A 19,692-nucleotide genomic window follows, 5' to 3' on the forward strand; every position below is an offset into this window, starting at 1 on the left:
TTCCGCTGGGTAGGAAAGATAGAAAATGTGGCAAAAGACCACCTGGGCTTAACCATGAGATCTCGCATGATCTAAAAAATAAAAAGGAGTCATATTAAAAAATGGAAACTAGGACAAATTACAAAGGATGAATATAGGCAAACAGCACAGGAATGCAGGGGCAAGGTTAGAAAGGCAAAGGCACAAAATGAGCTCAAACTAGCTACGGGAATAAAGGGAAACAAGACCTTTTATCAATACATTAGAAGCAAGAGGAAGACCAAAGACAGGGTAGGCCTACTGCTCAGTGAGGAGGGAGAAACAGTAACAGGAAACTTGGAAATGGCAGAGATGCTTAATGACTTCTTTGTTTTGTTCTTCACCGAGAAGTCTGAAGGAATGCCTAACATAGTGAATGCAAATGGGAAGGGGGTAGGTTTAGAAGAGAAAATAAAAAAAGAACAAGTTAAAAATCTCTTAGAAAAGTTAGATGCCTGCAAGTCACCAGGGCCTGATGAAATGCATCCTAGAATACTCGAAGAGCTAATAGAGGAGGTATCTGAGCCTCTAGCTATTATCTTTGGAAAATCATGGGAGACAGGAGAGATTCCAGAAGACTGGAAAAGGGCAAACATAGTGCCCATCTACAAAAAAGGAAATAAAAACAACCCAGGAAACTACAGACCAGTTAGTTTAACTTCCGTGCCAGGGAAGATAATGGAGCAAGTAATTAAGGAAATCATCTGCAAACACTTGGAAGGTGGTAAGGTGATAGGGAATAGCCAGCATGGATTTGTAAAGAACAAATCATGTAAAACTAATCTGATAGCTTTCTTTGATAGGATAATGAATCTTGTGGATAAGGGAGACACGGTGGATGTGATATACCTAGACTTTCGTAAAGCATTTGATACAGTCTCGCATGATATTCTTATCGATAAACTAGGCAAATACAATTTAGATGGGGCTACTATAAGGTGGGTGCATAACTGGCTGGATAACTGTACTCAGAGAGTAGTTATTAATGGTTCCCAATCCTGCTGGAAAGGTATAACGAGTGGAGTTCTGCAGGGGTCTGTTTTGGGACCGGCTCTGTTTAATATCTTCATCAATGACTTAGATATTGGCATAGAAAGTACGCTTATTAAGTTTGCAGATGATACCAAACTGGGAGGGATTGCAACTGCTTTGGAGGATAGGGTCAAAATTCAAATTGATATGGACAAATTGGAGAAATGGTCTGAGGTAAACAGGATGAAGTTTAATAAAGACAAATGCAAACTGCTCCACTTAGGAAGGAACAATCAGTTTCACACATACAGAATGGGAAGAGACTGTCTAGGAAGGAGTATGGCAGAAAGCGATCTAGATGTTATACTAGACCACAAGCTAAATATGAGTCAACAGTGTGATGCTGTTGCAAAAAAAGCAAACGTGATTCTGGGATGCATTAACAGGTGTGTTGTAAGCAAGACACGAGAAGTCATTCTTCCGCTCTACTCTGTGCTGGTTAGGCCTCAGCTGGAGTATTGTGTCCAGTTCTGGGCACCGCATTTCAAGAAAAATGTGGAGAAATTGGAGAGGGTCCAGAGAAGAGCAACAAGAATGATTAAAGCTCTAGAGAACATGACCTATGAAGGAAGGCTGAAAGAATTGGGTTTGTTTAGTTTGGAAAAGAGAAGACTGGGACCTGGTCTACACTACGAGTGTAGGCTGAATTTAGCAGCATTAAATTGAATTAAGCCTGGACACGTCCACACGACGAAGCCCTTTTTTTTCAACTTAAAGGGCCCTTTAAACCGGTTTCTTTACTCCATCTCTGACGAGGGGATTAGCGCTAAAATCGGCCTTTGCGGGTCAGATTTGGGGTAGTGTGGACGGAATTCGACATTATTGGCCTCTGGGAGCTATCCCACAGTGCTTCATTGTGACCGCTCTGGACAGCACTCTCCACTCAGATGCACTGACCAGGTAGACAGGAAAAGCCCCGCGAATTTTTGAATTTCATTTCCTGTTTGCCCAGCGTGGAGAGCACAAGTGACACGCAGAGCTCATCAGCACAGGTAACCATGATGGAGTCCCAGGATCGCAAAAGAGCTCCAGCATGGACAGAACGGGAGGTATGGGATCTGCTCGCCATATGGGGAGACAAATCAGTGCTAGCTGAACTCCGTAGCAGTAAACGAAATGGCAAAATATTAGAAAAAGTCTCAAAGGCCATGAAGGACAGAGGCCATAACAGGGACGCACAGCAGTGCCGCGTGAAAATCAAGGAGCTAAGGCAAGCCTACCACAAAGCCAGAGAGGCAAACGGAAGGTCCAGGGCAGAGCCGCAAACATGCCGCTTCTACGCAGAGCTGCATGCCATGCTAGGGGGTGCAGCCACCACTACCCCAGCCGTGTGCTTTGACTCCATCAGTGGAGAATCATGCAACAGGGAAGTGGGTTCAGGGTACGAGGAAGATAGCTCACAGCAAGGAAGCGGAGAAACCGGTTTCCCCAACAGCCAGGATATGTTTATCACCCTGGACCTGGAACAGTAACCCCCGAACTCACCCAAGGCATGCTCCCAGACCCTGAGGGCACACAAGGGACCTCTGGTGAGTGTACCTTTGTAAATATTACACATGGTTTAAAAGCAAGCGTGTTTAATGATTAATTTGCCCTGGCAATCGCGGCCAGTACAGCTACTGGAAAAGTCTGTTAACGTGTATGGGGATGGAGCGGAAATCCTCCAGGGACATCTCCAGAAAGCTCTCCTTCATGTACTCCCAAAGCCTTTGCAAAAGGTCTATCCGACTCAGTAAACTGCGCCAGCGCGCTTTCAAACGTCCAAATGCACATTCCACCACCATTCAGCACTTGCTCAGCCTATAGTTGAACAGGTCCTGACTACTGTCCAGGCTGCCTGTGTACTGCTTCATGAGCCATGGCATTAAGGGGTAGGCTGGGTCCCCAAGGATAACGATAGGCATTTCAACATCCCCAACGGTTATTTTCTGGTCCGGGAAGAAAGTCCCTTCCTCCAGCTTTTGAAACAGAGCAGAGTTCCTGAAGACACGAGCATCATGTACCTTTCCCGGCCATCCCACGCTGATGTTAGTGAAACGTCCCTTGTAAGCCACCAGTGCTTGCAGCAGCATTGAAAAGTACCCGTTGGGGTTTATGTACTCGGTGGCTTGGTGCTCCGGTGACAAGATAGGGATATGGGTTCCATCTATCGCCCCACCACAGTTTGGGAATCCCATTGCAGCAAAGCCATCCACTATGACCTGCACGTTTCCCAGTCTCACTACCCTTGATATCAGCAGGTCTTTGATTGCGTTGGCTACTTGGATTACAGCAGCTCCTACAGTAGATTTGCCCACTCCAAATTGATTCCCGACTGACAGGTAGCTGTCTGGAGTTGCAAGCTTCCCCAGGGCTATCACCACTCGCTTCTCAACTGTGAGGGCTGCTCTCATCCTGGTATTCTGGCGCATCAGGGCAGGGGAAAGCAAGTCACAAAGTTCCATGAAAGTGCCCTTACACATGCGAAAGTTTCGCAGCCACTGGGAATCGTCCCACACCTGCAACACGATGTGGTCCCACCAGTCTGTGCTTGTTTCCCAGGCCCAGAATCGGTGTTCCACGGCATGAATCTGCCCCAGTAACACCATGATTTGCACACTCCTGGGGCCCGTACTTTGTGAGAGGTCTATGTCCATGTCAATTTCCTCCTCATTCTCGTAGCCGCGCTGCAATCGCCTCCTCGCCTGGTTTTGCTTTGGCATGTTCTGGCTCTGCATATACTCCAGGACAATGCGCGTGGTGGTCATAGTGCTCATAATTGCCGTGGTGATCTGAGTGGGCTCCATGATCCCAGTGCTATGGCATCTGGGCTGAAAAAAGGCACAAAACTATTGTCTGACGGAGGGAGGGATGGGCGAGTGACAACATGGCTTACAGAGAATTAAAATCAACAAAGGCATTTGTGCATCAGGGAGAACCACAAACACAAACAACTGTCACACAGAATGGCCCCCCCAAAGATTGACTCAAAACCTTGGCTGTAGCAGGTCATTGATTTCATGGAGATGGGGAAGCAAATGAATACAGAACAAATCTGGTCCATCTATCTTTTACATCTTAGGCTGGCAGCAGACGGTGCAGCATGACTGATAGCCATCGGCATCTTCTGGGTGCTTGGCAGAAGATGCTGTACTACGACTGTTAGCCATCATCGTCAAGACGGTTCAATAGGACTGCCAGCAGGACTGAGTCTCCAGGAGACAAAACATGTCTGCCCAGGTGCCTCTGACCGAACCTACTGAGGAATACGACGATGATGGACACTAGTCGTAATACACCATCTACTGCCAAAAGGCAATTAGCTGCTGCTGTGTAGCAATGCAGTACCACGTCTACCGGCACCCAGATGACATATGGTGACGCTGAGCTGAGCGGGCTCCATGCTTGCCATGGTATGTTGTCTGCACAGGTAACCCAGGTAAAAAGGCGTGAATCGATTGTCTGCGATTGCTCTGTTGGAGGGGGAGGGGCCTGACATGTACCCAGAACCCCCCCGCGACACTGTTTTTGCATCATCAGGCATTGGGATCTCAACCCAGAATTCCAATGGGCGGCGGGAACTGTGGGATAGCTATCCACAGTGCAACGCTCTGGAAGTCAATGCTAGCCTCGGTACTGTGGACACAGTCCGCTGACTTAATGCACTTAGAGCATTTTATGTGGGGACACACACAGTCGACTGTATAAAACTGATTTCTATAAAACCGGCTTCTATAAATTCGACCTAATTTTATAGTGTAGACATACCCTGAGAGGGGACATGATAGCAGTTTTCAGGTATCTAAAAGGGTGTCATAAGGAGGTAGGAGGAAAACTTGTTCATCTTAGCCTCCAAGGATAGAACAAGAAGCAATGGGCTTAAACTGCAGCAAGGGAGGTTTAGGTTGGACATTAGGAAAAAGTTCCTAACTGTCAGGGTGGTTAAATATTGAAATAAACTGCCTAGGGAGGTTGTGGAATCTCCATCTCCGGAGATATTTAAGAGTAGGTTAGATAAATGTCTATCAGGGATGGTCTAGACAGTATTTGGTCCTGCCATGAGGGCAGGGGACTGGACTCAATGACCTCTCGAGGTCCGTTCTAGTCCTAGAGTCTATGAATCTATGAATAGAGAAGAACTTTTATCTTATTTCAAAAGATCAGTTCTGCAAAGTGTCTGAATATCAAGTGATGGAATGAAAAACAGAAGTGGTGGTTGAACTTCTTGCAGTCAGTGCAATCAAAGGAAAAGAGATGAAATGTCTATACATCTCAGGAGAATGCTTGTAAAAGCAAACATGTACTAGCAGATACGATGAATTTCATTCTGTAAGGGGAGAAACAATGCAGGGAAATTCACAGTAAAAGCGTGAAATTAGCCAGCATAAATATTAATGGCACCAACAGCTTCCCCAATTACCTATCCTAGATAAGGCCAGAGGATGAGTGAATGGGGTCACTCAGGTGGGGTCATAAGCCCCTTCTATCACTGTTCTCCCTACTTAAGATCAGCCTCAGAATGCCTAAGGCATTTCTAAGGCACTTATTGTCCTGTCATATGTCAGTGTAATGTATTTTAAAGGCAATGGCTCACGTCTCTATCTTTCTGAAATGCTTCTTGTCAGCTTTCATTCCACATAAACTTACAACTGATCTATGTGTTAGTGCTTATTGCCAAGTGGGTAGATTAAAACACCAGCTTTTCTAAACCTCCATGAATTATATGATGTCCTGATAACAATAAGAACATAGCATTTATCAAAGATTAGATTATCTATAAAGAGCTATAGAACAAATCTCAAAACAAAACACTTCATGGTTATGCATTTTGCTTAAAGCAATGAGGCGGCGCTGTGATGTAACATCTTGGGAATGCTTCCCCTCTGACACTGATTTTTACACCTGCGGAATACTATTGGCCTGGATGGGATTACGTCTCACTTACATCAGCACAGATCAGAATAGAACCGGGCTTCTTGTTTCTAAAGGCATCCTGGGTTGCAGGTGAAAGCAATACACACAGTCGTGCCTTTTCAGCAGTTCTAGCAATAGAATGTTAAGAAAACTTGCCCATAATTTTAAAGTCTGTAGACCACAGGCATGTAAATCCTCCATAAAACAGCAACTCTGAAAGGTCGGTTGGAGACAATTCCAGCTGTACTCAGCACCGAATCGGATGGCAAGGAAACTCATGCCAGGTTAACTTCTCCCCAGTCCTGTAGCTGGCTGTGGTTGTGGATTTGCCCCTGGTGCTACTTAGAGCATCCTTACTTGTTCTTCTGTTCATGGGTAGAACACTACTGTAACTGTCCATACCTCTAAGGGGGCAGGAGCTGTGCCAGCAGCTGGTTATTGTAAATAGTGACTCCTGGTCATGCCCGCTTTTTTCCTAGCTATGCTGAGGGTGGGGACTGGGAGGACATAGTAGTCACTACATTAGACCTATGCCACTGGAGAGTCCCCTATACAGGGGAATGCTCAGTTAGTTGATAAAGCTAGTTTTTGGGTGTTCCCCCCCGCCCCTACTCCTGGGTAGAGTCTGGCCTCAGGGTCTCCAGAGTAAACTCCCACATTCTAGTAAGATAGAGCACGGTGGAATCCACGCTACTCTGCTCTGTTTTTCACAAGCTCCTGTGGAGGTGAATAAAGAGTCAGCTAGCATAGTCCAACACATGCTCTTCAGCCTTGGAGAGCAGGCTGAGATTTACAGGCCAGTTTAGGTGTTGTATTCCCCTCACATCAAAGGCTGCACATTCCACTTGCCCACAAAATACTGTAAGATGGAAATTCGTGAGGCCAATGGTACCCGGGGCATAATGTGCTGTCCTTGTAGAGGGAAAGCCAACCTGTCTCTTCCAACGTCCTTAATGCAGTTAGAAAAGAATAGTTCAGCCCCTTCCCTTCAGAGATCTGTATCCCACCCTCCATTATTTTTCAAGCTAAGCGGCGTCTCTGGGTCACAAACTACAACTTCCTTGGTATTAGCATGGACAAACATCAATTAATTTCACTAAACATTCACATTTTGGCCTCCAGCAGCTTTAAATGGAAATTTTCCATTTTCCTATCCATTGACACCATGGGGATCTGACTAAAGCTCAATTTTCCATTAAAGGCCACAGCCTTTGTTTTTAAAATAAATCGGACAATGCTAGACGGGTGAGGCCCACAGCTCTGGAAGCACTAAATTAAAAAGTCTGACTGGGGCGACTCCCTACATAGCACCATGTCCTCTCTGTTTATCTCTAGGTTACTGAAACAATAACAAAAAGAAAATGAATTAAAGGACAAATGCTTAAAATGAGGTAGTAAGGGGAAAAAATGATTGACACGGAATGAAGCAGTAAACAAGGCCTGATCACTTTTGATCCATCCACATGACTCTAGTTTTAAATTCTGATTCCCAGTCTCAGGGATTTCAGTGGGAGGTCAGCGCCTTGTTGTTTCAGGCTGTATAAATTGAACTGCTACTTTCTTCAAATAGAAAGTGTTTTTCTCTCCCACTATAGGGCTTGTATCTTTGTCATTCTTTGGGTAAGGATCTCTCAAGGCAGCTTGGAGAAAAGGTGGATTTCTGCAGGAGTAGATTAGGGTTTGGTTTACACTTAGCTATGCTGGTATAGTCCCCGTAGCATAGATGTGGTCTATGTTAAGATTTCAAAGCAGGCTAGGGGATTTAGACATCACTTCCATTCATTTCAGTTGAAGAATTGTGTTGAAATCCCCTAGAACTCTGACAAATTCAGACTAAAAATAAGGTGCAAAATCTTAACAGTGAGGTTGATTAATCATTGGAACAAGTTACCTAGGGATGTGACAGTTTCTGTTACTTGAAATCTTTAAATCAAGAGTGGGTGTCTTTCTAAAAGATACGTTCTAGCTGAACCAGAATTTATAGGCTTGATGCAGGAAGTTCTGTGTGCCATTATTCTATGGTCCGTGTTATGCAGGAGATCAGACCAGGTGATCATCATGGCTCAATGTATGAATATGTGAATTTTTTCTGAAGTTCAGAGGCAGAAGCTAAATTGCTGTTGATTTTGCTTCAGTAATCTGTTAAACAGAGTTGGCTTTTCTCTTTGACTGGTCCATAGATGGAGCAAAGAAAGAGGGTCTGGAAGTACAGAGGCTTGACCTTTTCTCCTACCTCTGAATGAGGTCTGGTCTACACTTAAAATTTAGGTTGACATAGGCACAATGCTCTGGGATGTGAAAAATCCACATCTCTGAGTACTGTAGCTATGCTTGCCTATCTCCTGGTGTAGGTGTAGGTAGGTCAAAGGAAGAATGCTTCCACCTACCTAGCTACCCTCACTCAGGTAGGTAGTGTTTCTACAGTAATGGAAAAATTCCTTCTAATGCTGTTGGCTGCATCAACACTATGATGCCCGACATGTGACCTGAAAAAGAGATGGCGGCGCATGGGAGATGATTTCTTGAAATTTTGGGAAGGGGTGACTTTGAAGCATTTTTCCCCCTTTCCCCATAACTACACATATGGGGACAGTACCTTTCCCCATAACTACATGTAAGGGGACAGTACCAGTCAGAAATGCAACTTGTTTAGAAGGAGGGGACAGTTCATTATATGCCAGTGTCCCTGAACACAGGAGACAGCATATCATAGTGGAATCACTTATTTCTGGAAATTAACAGGTGGGGCCTGCAAACTGGCTAGCCAAGGTTCTATGACAGAGCAAAAGATTGGTCACTGCAACAGATGTAACTCCTGGTATTTGTGCGGGTGGAATGCTGTTTGACGAGGGGGAGATACAGTCCGCCTACACCTTTGCATCACAGATCCAAACTGATACTATCTTGTCCAATGGGCAGCAAGGGCTGCATATGGCCATTTAGCACTACTAATACCGAGCTATGAGGCAATGTACTGTTAACCCTGGAGAGTGATATATTCTGTGTATTGACAGAAAAGTGAAGCTCTAGCAGTATTACAAGCTTCCCCACTAACGTGAAAAATTCCTGCTCTGAAAGGGTCACCATGAGGCGAGAGGATGGTTCGCTCTCCATGCCCAGACACCTTTTGGCCGAGTCTCTCAGCTAAGAATGCCAACCAGTGCCATTCCTGTGTGCGCATTTTTATATGACCACCTGTCCACCGGGAAATGGACTGAGACCACCAAAATAATATCATGTAGACTGCTGAACAGCCCAAGATGGCAACCGCTCACTCATAAGAACAATTAAGAAACAAAAGCTTTATATCCAGTGGCCAATCCCTGAGCCATCAATTCCCCCTTGCTATTGAGTATTCGAGAAATAGTTTTTTGAGCTTTACAGCTATTATGGTTCTACATCAGTGTTTGATTTTTCTGAATTTTTAAAAAAATTAAACAGGCCTGTTTATTACAAATATAAAATCTGAACAGGAAATGCAGAGACTCCTGTTGTTTTCATCTAGAGAGAAGATTTTTTGAGACATCCTCCCACCAAAGGTTCAGAATATTAATTTCTGCAATTTTTCTACACATGTTCTTGGCACTTAATCTTCCATCCCCTTTAGGAGACTGTCACTCTAAATTAGCTCATATAGAATTCACCTGTTAATTGAAGTCATATATTTTGCAGTTCTCTCCATTTTTTGGTATAATTATCTTAGATAAATGTAACCAGCATACATTATATCTCAAACTTAGCATCTGATAATATTTTCCCTGGCCAGTCCATACATATATGCTCATACTTGTCATGCTGCATGTTTCTGCATGCTGCGTTGTTGCAATAGGTTACCAACAATAAAACAGAAAAGCGGATACTCTGTGCTTAATGTTTGCCACTGTAACATGCTGTCAACATTTTAATAGGGGACTCCCACGCAAATTCCTCCGCCCATAGCCTGTGACAAACTCTGTGTCCCGGAGGGGAAGGAAGGAATGTGTTGCAGAGAGGAGGAATTTTGGGACTATTCATTTGTATTTCAATTTAAACAAATATCTCTCTCCTAACCATAGCGAGGTGGCAACAGGCTTTTACTACTTGTTTTGTTGTACTGTACTTAATACGAGTTCATACCTTACACACAACTTTTGTCCTGGAACATGTGGATAGCATAGCATGGTGTTCGGTTCGTGCAATTGGAAACATGGGCAGGATGGTATGAAGGCTTTTGAAGTGGGCCAGAGGTATCTTCTGCTGGAAATCTTTTTTTAATATCTTTGCAATTTGGCGCAATTAGTCCAGTCCAATGGTGTTGCCAACCCCCCTAGTTTTCGTTCAAGGCTTCTCTTGAAATTGGTCTGCTTGCTAGTAAGATATGACATTTCTACCCTTTTAAAATATCCTTCTCTCCATAGCAGTATCACCAGAAGGGGAGGAAATCATTCCAGTCTTCTTGGCAGTTTGGTGTTGGCAATTCAACAAGGGAGTCCTGGTTGCTGCTTCCTGCACATCACTGAGTTGCTGCAGGGAAGCTGTGAGATTCAGACCAAGAGGGGAGCTGCTCCACAGTATATGAGAGTTGGAGAAACAACATGTTATACTCCTGAGGGCATTCTGCACCAAAACATTTAAAATTCTGCACACAATATTTTAAATTTCTGCAAGTTTTATTTGTCAATAAATAAATGCAGAGGCTCCAGCATGGCAGTGGGGAGCACAGGCCACTGGCTGCACAGGCCACTGGCTGCACAAAGGTGGGAGATCACCTTGCAGCCCCCACACCCTCGGGACCCTAACTCAGCAGTGATGCTGCACCCGACCCTGACACAGCACAAGGCCTGGGTTTGCCCCAGAAACACCCTGGGGCCCTGCCCCTCTGTGCCAGGCACAGCAGGTGTGGGTCAGGCAGGCTCAACCAGGCAGGATCCACAGCAGCCTCGGATGGCCGGGAGATGCAGTTACAGCTTGTTCCTACAGTGCAGCTGAATGTGTGCAGATTCAACTGAGCTATGGAAACACATGACTCTTGGCAGCCTTGTGTAGATATAGGGCCAGATCTAAAGCCCATTGAACTCAATGGTAGTCTTTAGATCAGGCCTCATACATTTTTCACTTCACATTATCCACTTTGCCACAAGAGTTTAAGGATTTATGGACTTCGGGGATATGAATACAAGATATACTATAGGTCACATGGGTGAAATAAGGCTATGTCTAGACTCTACACTACGAGCTAAGGGTGTGATTCCCTGCTTGCATAGACATACTTGTGCTAGCTCTCATCTGAACTAGCATGCTAAAAATAGCAGTTTAGTCACGGTAACGTGAATGGCAGCACGTGCTAACGGCCCCGAGCACCTACCCATGGGGTTTGTACTCAGGGCAGCTAGCACGTGCTTCCGCCCCCATGCTACTGTGACTACACTACTACTACTACTAGTGTGCTAGTTCAGATGAGAGCTGGAGCCTAAGAGAGATTGGTTTGTGTCTGAGCCTTTTTACCTTCCCGTGGAACTAGAACCATCCCATTTGCTGCTTCAAAGCCATTTAAACCATCTCAAACTCGTTCTCAATCACTCCTACTTGGTAAATATTGACAGCTTGTTGCCCTCTGAAGGATTCTTTCCCACTGTTACCTTCTGGGAGTTTTTCTTTGCTCTACTAACACTTGGCAATTTTTCATAGTGTAGTTTCCCTTTAGTCTTGTTTTGCTAACACCTGTTATTGAAAACCCAGGATTTGCTCTTTGGCAGCACAGCTCTGCCATCCATGCATTTACTAATGATCTCCATTATTCACAAATATGTTAATGTCCCTCAATGGGTTAGTACAGTAATAAATTCCTTTTTCAAAGGTGTAGGCTGGATTTTTGTATACTGAAGTACTCGATTTTCTTCACGCAAACTCCTTACACTAAAGTAAAAAAGTAAGAGCTAAGGATGGCCTAACTGCCATTAAGGCCACAGTCCTGCTACATGTTCCATGCAAGCAGATCGCTGTGCCAGCCTGGAGCCCCTCTGAAGTCAACAGATACCGAAGTCCACCTGTCTGGAAGAAGCTCAGCATTAGGGCTTACGTAAGTTCATGTTCTTACATTGATGACAGGTTTGGGGTTGAAGGTTTTGTTAATTGCGACTGATTTCCACCCCACCCCCCCTTCTTCTTGCAAGTTATAGAAGAACAGAAAATTCACAGTTTGTACAAATCATAAATATAGTCAGAAATGGAACAGTAGTAAGCAGCTTTCTATGTCCCAGAGGAAGACAACAATAACAAAAAACCCTCTCCAACACACAAGTGATAGCACTGAATAGTTTTACTTGCTGTTACTGGGGGAACATAGCTGCTTTTTATTTATTTAAACCTCTGTATGGGAAAGTGTTACATAATTTCAAAATATTATGAATTATATGGAATGAACTATTTCCTGATCCACTTTAATTCAAAACTAAAATGATGTAAATCAACTCATTTCCGTACAAGACAAAGGCAAACAATCATCTTTTTTTGTTTGGTACAGATTTCCTTTATCATTTCAGTTTGTGTTTTCACAGGCCTATCCTAACATCATTCTACTGACCAAGCTTGGTCCTTTGATGTTTAGTATCAATATGGCTTTATATGTTCCTAAGTGAACAGTGCAACATTTTTATCTTTTAAATATTTATTCAACATTCAAACTGTAGCTGAACATTATTCCAAATAAAAGCAGAAAGTCTCCAGCAATTAGATTTCATCCCAGAAACCTATGTAAACTGCAGCTCCGGGCTGGGTAGCAATAATGAAGACAATAATGATGAGAGTATTATTCAAAAACATCTGTCATCCTTCAGTCAGTATTTTGCAGTTACGATACCCTTTCTCCCAGCCAAACTATAAAGCAATATGAAAACCAAACTCAAGGCAAATGAAGTTTTTATACAAAGGTAAGACTTCCTTATATTTTTAGACAGTCCCATTATTAACAACAAAGCTCTTTAATGAAAAAAGCTGGAATTTACATATATGATTTAAATTAAAGGGACACAGACAAGGCTAGAAGGACTAATTTTAGACATGCCAGCTGTGTTTTGGTTTGTGAACCTGTGCATGTGACACTGGTCTTCTGCTACATGACTAAACAGGCAGGGTACTGAAATGTAATCATTACAAAATAAATGCTGCATAGGCCTTTTGCATTCTTCAGTTCTTTGCCTCCTTAGAAGAATGGAGCAGGCTGGCAGAATCAAGGAACAGTAGCATGTCTGATGGGAGAACCTAGTGCCATGTCTTTCCAGTGAATGAGCAATGCTGGGATTTCAGCAACGCTGGAGCACATCTTGGAGGCACCATTTCATTCTCTCTCCTCCCCCTCCCTCCAAATCAGCTTGGAATCTAATTACAGTATATAAAAATAAAAGTATACAGAGAGGAGGTTTAATTGTAGTTTTGAGATACTTGTAAGTAACCCTTTTAAAATGGAGAAGGAGCAAAAAAAATTCCCATTCATCCCAACTCTCTTTCCACATTCTACAGAGCAATCTTTCAGGCATCTGTTGTTGTTGCCACGCTAGGATTAAAGGGATAGGGCTACAAAAAAGACTGAGTTCACATTTCTGTTAGGACCTTTGACTGAGGTGATTCCTGGTATAGCTGAGGAAACCCTCAAATTGCTTGAAATAAAAGTGAAAGCAAAGATTAGTGTGTTTATATCTTTGTTCGTCCCTCTCCTTTGTCATTTCCATACCATGAACAAACCCTCTCCAACGTATAGAGATAAAGCTGCAGTTGGAGTTTCCTAGCTGAGATTTGTTTTCAGATTAATTTTTATACACCACAGAGGTTAAGTATTTGATTTTATTGGAGTTTGTTTCAGGCATGATGGGGATCAAGTGGATCAGCAATTGGAGTAGGTTATAGATAGATATATAAAAATAATTTAATTCTTTACTCTAATACACGTCCTTCAGCATGTGAGCATGGCATATATAATGCTGGAGAGCTAGAGTGATTCTGTCCAGCTTTTCTGGTTGTCCAGCCAGAACCATATAAATTGCAGGAAACAAACTGTTAAAACTCCAGTACTGCAATGTCTATAAAGGTACTGGACCGTACGTAACAATTTAAATGGCCATTGATTACATTTTGCAGTCAATTATATTTAAAAACTAAAATTTACCAACGTGAGGTGTCTCCCCCTCAAAGCCTTAAGACACCAATTATACTGCTCAGCCCTACTCTTGATTTTATAAAATACTGTTTAAGATGTAGCACAATAAATGTGCTGCTTATGCACTCTAACATAGAGCACAGAAATACAACACTACAAAGTGCAAGTCCAACCATCTCCACAGTGGGAAAAGTGCGAATGTTAAAAATATGCATGTGGCTTAACACAAGACATTTAAAAACTATTACATGTAAATCACGAACTAAAGGCTTTCATCTTTACCATATACAAGACTGAAAACATATGGTCAGCTGCTGATTCATCTCTTGCAGTAGTAGTGTAATCTTCAGAAAGGTAAAAGATGTTGAAAAATCAGGGATAAAAAACAAGTGTCCAAAAACGATCCCATTTACTACTTTACCAGTAGTTATGTTTTCAAGAAGTAAACATGGAAAGTCCCCTTGGTCTTCAGCATCAGTAAATGATATCCTCTCAAATAGCCAAACCAGCCCACGTAGACCAAAACCAAATTAATGTCACACACACAGGCACCCCACAGGAAAAAGTGCACTTCCAATAGCAGGTACAAAAATAAATTGGCACGCTCTTTTTGACACAGTGAAGATATCTTTTTAAAAGCTTTTCCACAACGTTAATAAGTCATTTTGTAAGTCAGAGCAAGTCTGTAGCAGAGGACTACAAGAATGCGCTTGACTAGCTTGCAAAGTGTACAAGTGATTGTAAGACAGATGGGAATGGAGGCTGTTTAATTTTTGTTCTTGCATGACTGATATGGGTAACTAATTTTACTCCTTTGGTCCCAGTGGTAAGAGTCTGTTTTCCCCCAGTTCTGGCATCAGTTGTTAGTTCTTCACCTGCTCTGAGTAGTAAACACTACATGAATTCATTTAGTCTGAGAGTCTTAGGAAATTCCATGCAGTGTTCCCAATATGACGCTGGAAAAATTGTATATTTGAAGAGAGAGAGAGAGAGAAGTTTGGTATTGAGTCCTATTTTTGCATTTCCAGTAGTAACTGCAGCTCGATAATGCTGAACAGAAAGTCTTAAGACCCCTTCCTGGAAGGGTAGCCTGTGCTAGGAATTCTGGATCAAACGTCTATAATGTGGCATCACTTCGTGTTCAGGCAGATGGAGAGCAAATTCCAAGGCCACTAACACTGGAAATTCGAAGGCTATCAGCTCTCGCCTGTTCAGTCGGAACTTCTCTTCCAGTTTCTGTAACAGACAAGTTTACAAAAAAAAAAAAAAAAAGTCTTGGGGCATTAGAATACCGGTTTCTTGTATCGTCTTACTGGTGGCAATACTCAAAATATTTACCAGTAAACATTGTGCTCAAACTCAAACATACTGCCTATTGAAGTCTAGTTTTGGAGAGAGAGAGCTGGGGCATTTGCATTATCTAGTACTGGATCTTGCTAGCCATGGAACAGATTGGGGTTGGCCTGTGTGTCATGGGAGAATGCCAGGAGCTGTGCCACCAGTGCAGAAGCCATCTGTAACTTCAGTCCCTATGCTCTCCTGAGTGCAGGGCCTGCTCCTCTGGTAGTGCTCCAGCAGTCACACGCCATTCCAAAAGCAGCAGAGAAGAAGGGGTGGGGGGGGGGAGGCAAAGGCCTGTATCTTCTCTGTACTGGTTGAAAGAGCTGGCTGGCTATGAGTGGAAGAGCAAACTCTGGCTCCCTTTGGGAGTGCACAATGCCTCCCAGAACTGTCCCCGAGGCAACGCGGCTCTGCACCATCACTTGGGCCTGTGCCTAATAGGTACAATCTAGTTCTCAAATCGAACACTATATTTTTTCTCGTAATGACAACATTGCCTACTGAAAATAATGTGTTCCTATTAAACTAATCTGAACGTGTCAGGATCTGTACGTGTCAAGTGGCCTTATTTATTAAGCCCCAAATTGGTCAGTAGGCAACCAGCTACCAGAACCAACAAATCATACTAATTTCTTACTCGAAGGACAGTTTGTTCACTTCACGAAACTCACCTGAACAAGTGGCTTTTTTAATAAGCCATAGATGGTGCACAAGTGGCATTTTCATTCATTCCGTTTTTTTCTTTTAGCAGAAAAACTTAAATCTGGTTTTCTTGCAGTGACTATTGAGTCATGAACAACTATCAAAATCAGGCTCTGAGGGAGGTAAGGCACAACTGCTCTCACATACTCCCTCTCAAGAGCTTGACACAAATGTTGGTGACTTTCCTAACAGAATAACTACATCTGCCAGATGATTTATTAATTACATCTATTCACGAGAGGGGTCCTCAGCTGATGACTGTGGGTTTTTTGTTGTGATTTGAGACTGTATGTTGTACTATGCTATTGTGGGGAGAAAAAGGGAATTTTAAAAAAATTATTCCCATGTTAATATTAGATCTGTTTGAACCTTTTAATACCTCAGAGGCACAAGGTGACATCTGCAACAATAATTGAACAGTGAAGAATGGAAGCTGCACTACCCTCAAGGGGAGAAGATACTGGTTTCATAGGTGGCTTTCTGCTATAATTTGTCTGTTCTGCTGTTTCTTTTGGATTTGTACACTAGTGGAATGCAGTCAATTGTTTTGGGGTTTGATTATTTTTCCAGTTCTGACCTGCCCATTTCACTTTTTGTTGACTCTGTGGTAGACTCTTTGATGATAGAGTGAACAGCCAAGCTTGAAGGGAAGCTCAGTATCTACTCAGTCAGAGGGGTAGTCGTCTCAGGACCAGATCTTCAGCTGCTGCTGCAGTCCTTTTTCTCAAGCTGCCCTATTCTAACTTAAGTGGACTGCCAAACCAGCTCAATGTTCCCAATCAGGTTGGCATAAAAGGCGGTTTAAGCCACTTCTGCCCCCCTGCTCCTGAATTCCCTTGGGTCAAGCACCATATGTCATTTGGCTGAAGGCAAGGATCTGGCCCTCAACCTCTAGTTCAGCTCTTCTGTAGTTATACAAGCTCAACATTTCAGTAGTTGCTGGATCAGAGCCTTAGAACATTTTCTTCCCTCTCTTATTTAATTAAAACCTAGTTATGGAAAGGGTCAGAAGACAGAACACTTTACTCTGGAAAAGGTGATTCATGCATGAAGTGCTGTGATGAAAATAGCATTCTATCACCTGAAAACTGAATTTGCTGAATAAAACCAGAGTTATAGGATTGGGGGATTCTCAAACTTCTTTATCAGGCACACCATGTTGTCTTAGTGTCTCGTGGAGACCTCGCAGCCATTCAGTCACATTGATTAACCTTCTCAGCCAGTTATGACTGCACTGACCACCCCCTTCCTCTTGTGATCAAGTAATTTCCTTGGCGCAACTATCACAATTGTGTGTGCACGCACACACACAACATATATTAAGGATGTATTTAGTTGGTCTTTGAATCTGGTTTAGCAATTGGAAGCCACGAGGACTGCCAAGACCATGTTGTTATCCAGCTCTGAGAACCACAGTTTGGGGACTTCTGCTGTGGAAAACACTAGTGCCCGAAGGATACTTACATCTATAAGATGTTTAACTTCATGTTTTCTGAGGTCACTGCCAATTTTGGCTGCTAGTAGGACACACGCTCCAGCACAAAGCTTTCTGTTCTGCTTGTTTAGTTTCCCTTTGAGAGCAAGCTTCTCAAAGTAGACAAAGGCCATGGCCACAGTGGGTTCCTCAAAACCACACTCTTCTTGAGCTAGTTTGCGCATCTCTCGTTTGAGGCTGAGGAAAGAGAACACAGAGACAGACATGCTGTGTGAGCTGACCCAGAATTCACAGATTAAAGCAAGAGATACTTTCATGCGCAAGCAAACAGGAGGTGGGTGGGTGCGGGAATGCAATTTACATGGTTGGTAACTTTCTGTTTCTATTTGTTATTATCTGATATAAATCAAATCCCCCAATAAATATTCACTCTGGCGTTTCAGCTATGAGAAGCAAGTTACTAAGTCACTAAAAATGATGTAGCAGAACCATTAAGATACACATGCCTTACTGAATACCTGCGTTCAAATTATTGTAATCATTGCCCTTTCCTCTCCTCTTTCCCCTTTTCTGTCTGACACGTTTTGTATCCTGTCACATTTAATTGGTAAGCTCTTCAAACTACTCCAGTACTGCTTCCCTAGTTACTTCTGCAAAGCATCAAGTACACTCCGGGGACTTGCAAATAATAATAATTTGAAGGTTCAAATGAAAGTGTTTCCCTCTTAAATGAGCAGCTCCTTCAGCTGCATCCGACGGTGAAGTCATAATTCTAGCCTGCTGTGTTGGAAATAGTGGTTTAAGCACCAATTCTGTATTACATCTTCACTGCAACGCTGAATAGAAGGGAAACCCCATCTATAAAACGGTAAGTGCTGGGTCATATCTATCACAGTCTGTTATCTCAACGTTTCCTAACCCGATCCTACCTTGTAGCGGCATTATTCGAGTACACACAGAATCTAATCTCCCCCTTCCTCAAAGTCTGACTAAGCTTTTAGTACCATGAGCTCTGAGATTTTCTGTCCTCGTCCTCAGAATATAGTGGCTGTCCAGCTCACATCCACCATCCCTTTAGGGTTTTTTTTTTTTTTAAACACTTAACTGGCAAGAATTCTATATCCAGAAACAGACTCTCAGACTTCCCTATCTTATTTACTCTGCTCACAAGTCAAAGCAAGTGCCTGATTTATTCTGTGCCTTTGAAGGTCATTGTTTCTGAAAATCAATTACTATTGTGATTTCCTTAATGTACAATGGCAACAACAATTCCAGGAAAATGTGAGTGTAGTTGCATGCTGTGGCAGGCTTAAATCATGTGTCATTCTGCACAGTACCTTCTTATTTTACTGAGAGTTAACTTGATGTGAGGGAACTTCTCCTTGAAGGTCTCATTCATGTCTTTTTTGAGGTCTGATGGCTTCACATAGTCAATTACGGTAGTCTGCAACAGATCAGAAGAAATTGATTAATTATCGTAATCTCTAACAGATCACTCCAAAAAACCAAATGGCGACTTGTATGTCAGTCTTGGGGAAATAATCTGAATTAGCAAAACAGAGTGTGTGATTGCTCTGTCAGAACAAGTGAACTGAAATCTAGAATGACGACTGCTCAGAGCAAACAACCACAAATCGCTATAATAGTAAAATACATGTTAAGATCAGTTTTCAAATGACATGTTGAAAATGAGTTCCAAATATGTGGGTGGATGGAGCCCAGTTAATAAGTATTCTTGTTAGGACAAAGCAAAGACCTAGGTCATAACAGTAATTGATTTAATGCACTTGAGTTTTGTGTGCATGGCTCTATTCAGTTCTGAAGCACAGTGCTAATTTTCTTTCAAGTTTAACTATTTTGCCTTTTCAGAATTTGCACCAGAAATACCCTTTTGAAGTCCATGTTGTAACTGTCTATTTTGTTAGAAATGTATATCCCATCTTTCTTTAAATATACACATTCATAAGCCTAAATGGCAGGGAATTCAATGTAATATGCGGTTGCATAACTTAGCTTAGAGTGCTAATAAGCAGGTAAAAGAAATGTTTAGTCAAGCCACATAATCTTAAGAATATCTTTGTGACAGCTTCATTTTGGTGAGATCTCCTCTCCTTTTTGTTATTAAAGGAGTTCTACTGTA

At 42.7% G+C, this 19,692-nt stretch overlaps 2 protein-coding genes across 14 annotated transcripts in view; one reads left to right on the forward strand and one right to left on the reverse strand.

The window, feature by feature from the left end:
* The window catches only part of TMEM241 (transmembrane protein 241), a 188,035-nt gene that overhangs the window by 91,438 nt on the left and 76,905 nt on the right, over positions 1-19,692 (forward strand). For 3 of the 10 annotated variants that reach the window (XM_054017803.1, XM_054017800.1, XM_054017804.1), the window contains one exon: positions 10,341-11,289. The exons of 4 other annotated variants lie outside the window; for them this stretch is intronic. In XM_054017803.1, coding sequence (XP_053873778.1) covers positions 10,341-10,557 — 217 coding nt within the window. In that variant the 3' untranslated portion in view covers positions 10,558-11,289. Of the gene's footprint in view, positions 1-10,340; positions 11,290-19,692 lie in introns of those variants that run through there. 3 more of the 10 variants (XM_054017799.1, XM_054017798.1, XM_054017802.1) reach the window with 3 other exon arrangements.
* CABLES1 (Cdk5 and Abl enzyme substrate 1) overlaps positions 2,556-19,692 on the reverse strand; it is a 128,913-nt gene continuing 111,776 nt past the window's right edge. For 2 of the 4 annotated variants that reach the window (XM_054017794.1, XM_054017793.1), the window contains 3 exons: positions 18,890-18,996; positions 17,582-17,789; positions 2,556-3,860 (listed from right to left, as the gene is read on the reverse strand). In XM_054017794.1, the coding sequence (XP_053873769.1) occupies positions 2,835-3,860; positions 17,582-17,789; positions 18,890-18,996 (1,341 nt within the window). In that variant the 3' untranslated portion in view covers positions 2,556-2,834. Of the gene's footprint in view, positions 3,861-12,823; positions 15,311-17,581; positions 17,790-18,889; positions 18,997-19,692 lie in introns of those variants that run through there. The other 2 variants (XM_054017796.1, XM_054017795.1) reach the window with 1 other exon arrangement.

Source organism: Malaclemys terrapin, chromosome 2, assembly GCF_027887155.1.
Source record: "Malaclemys terrapin pileata isolate rMalTer1 chromosome 2, rMalTer1.hap1, whole genome shotgun sequence".
NCBI lineage: Eukaryota > Metazoa > Chordata > Testudines > Emydidae > Malaclemys > Malaclemys terrapin.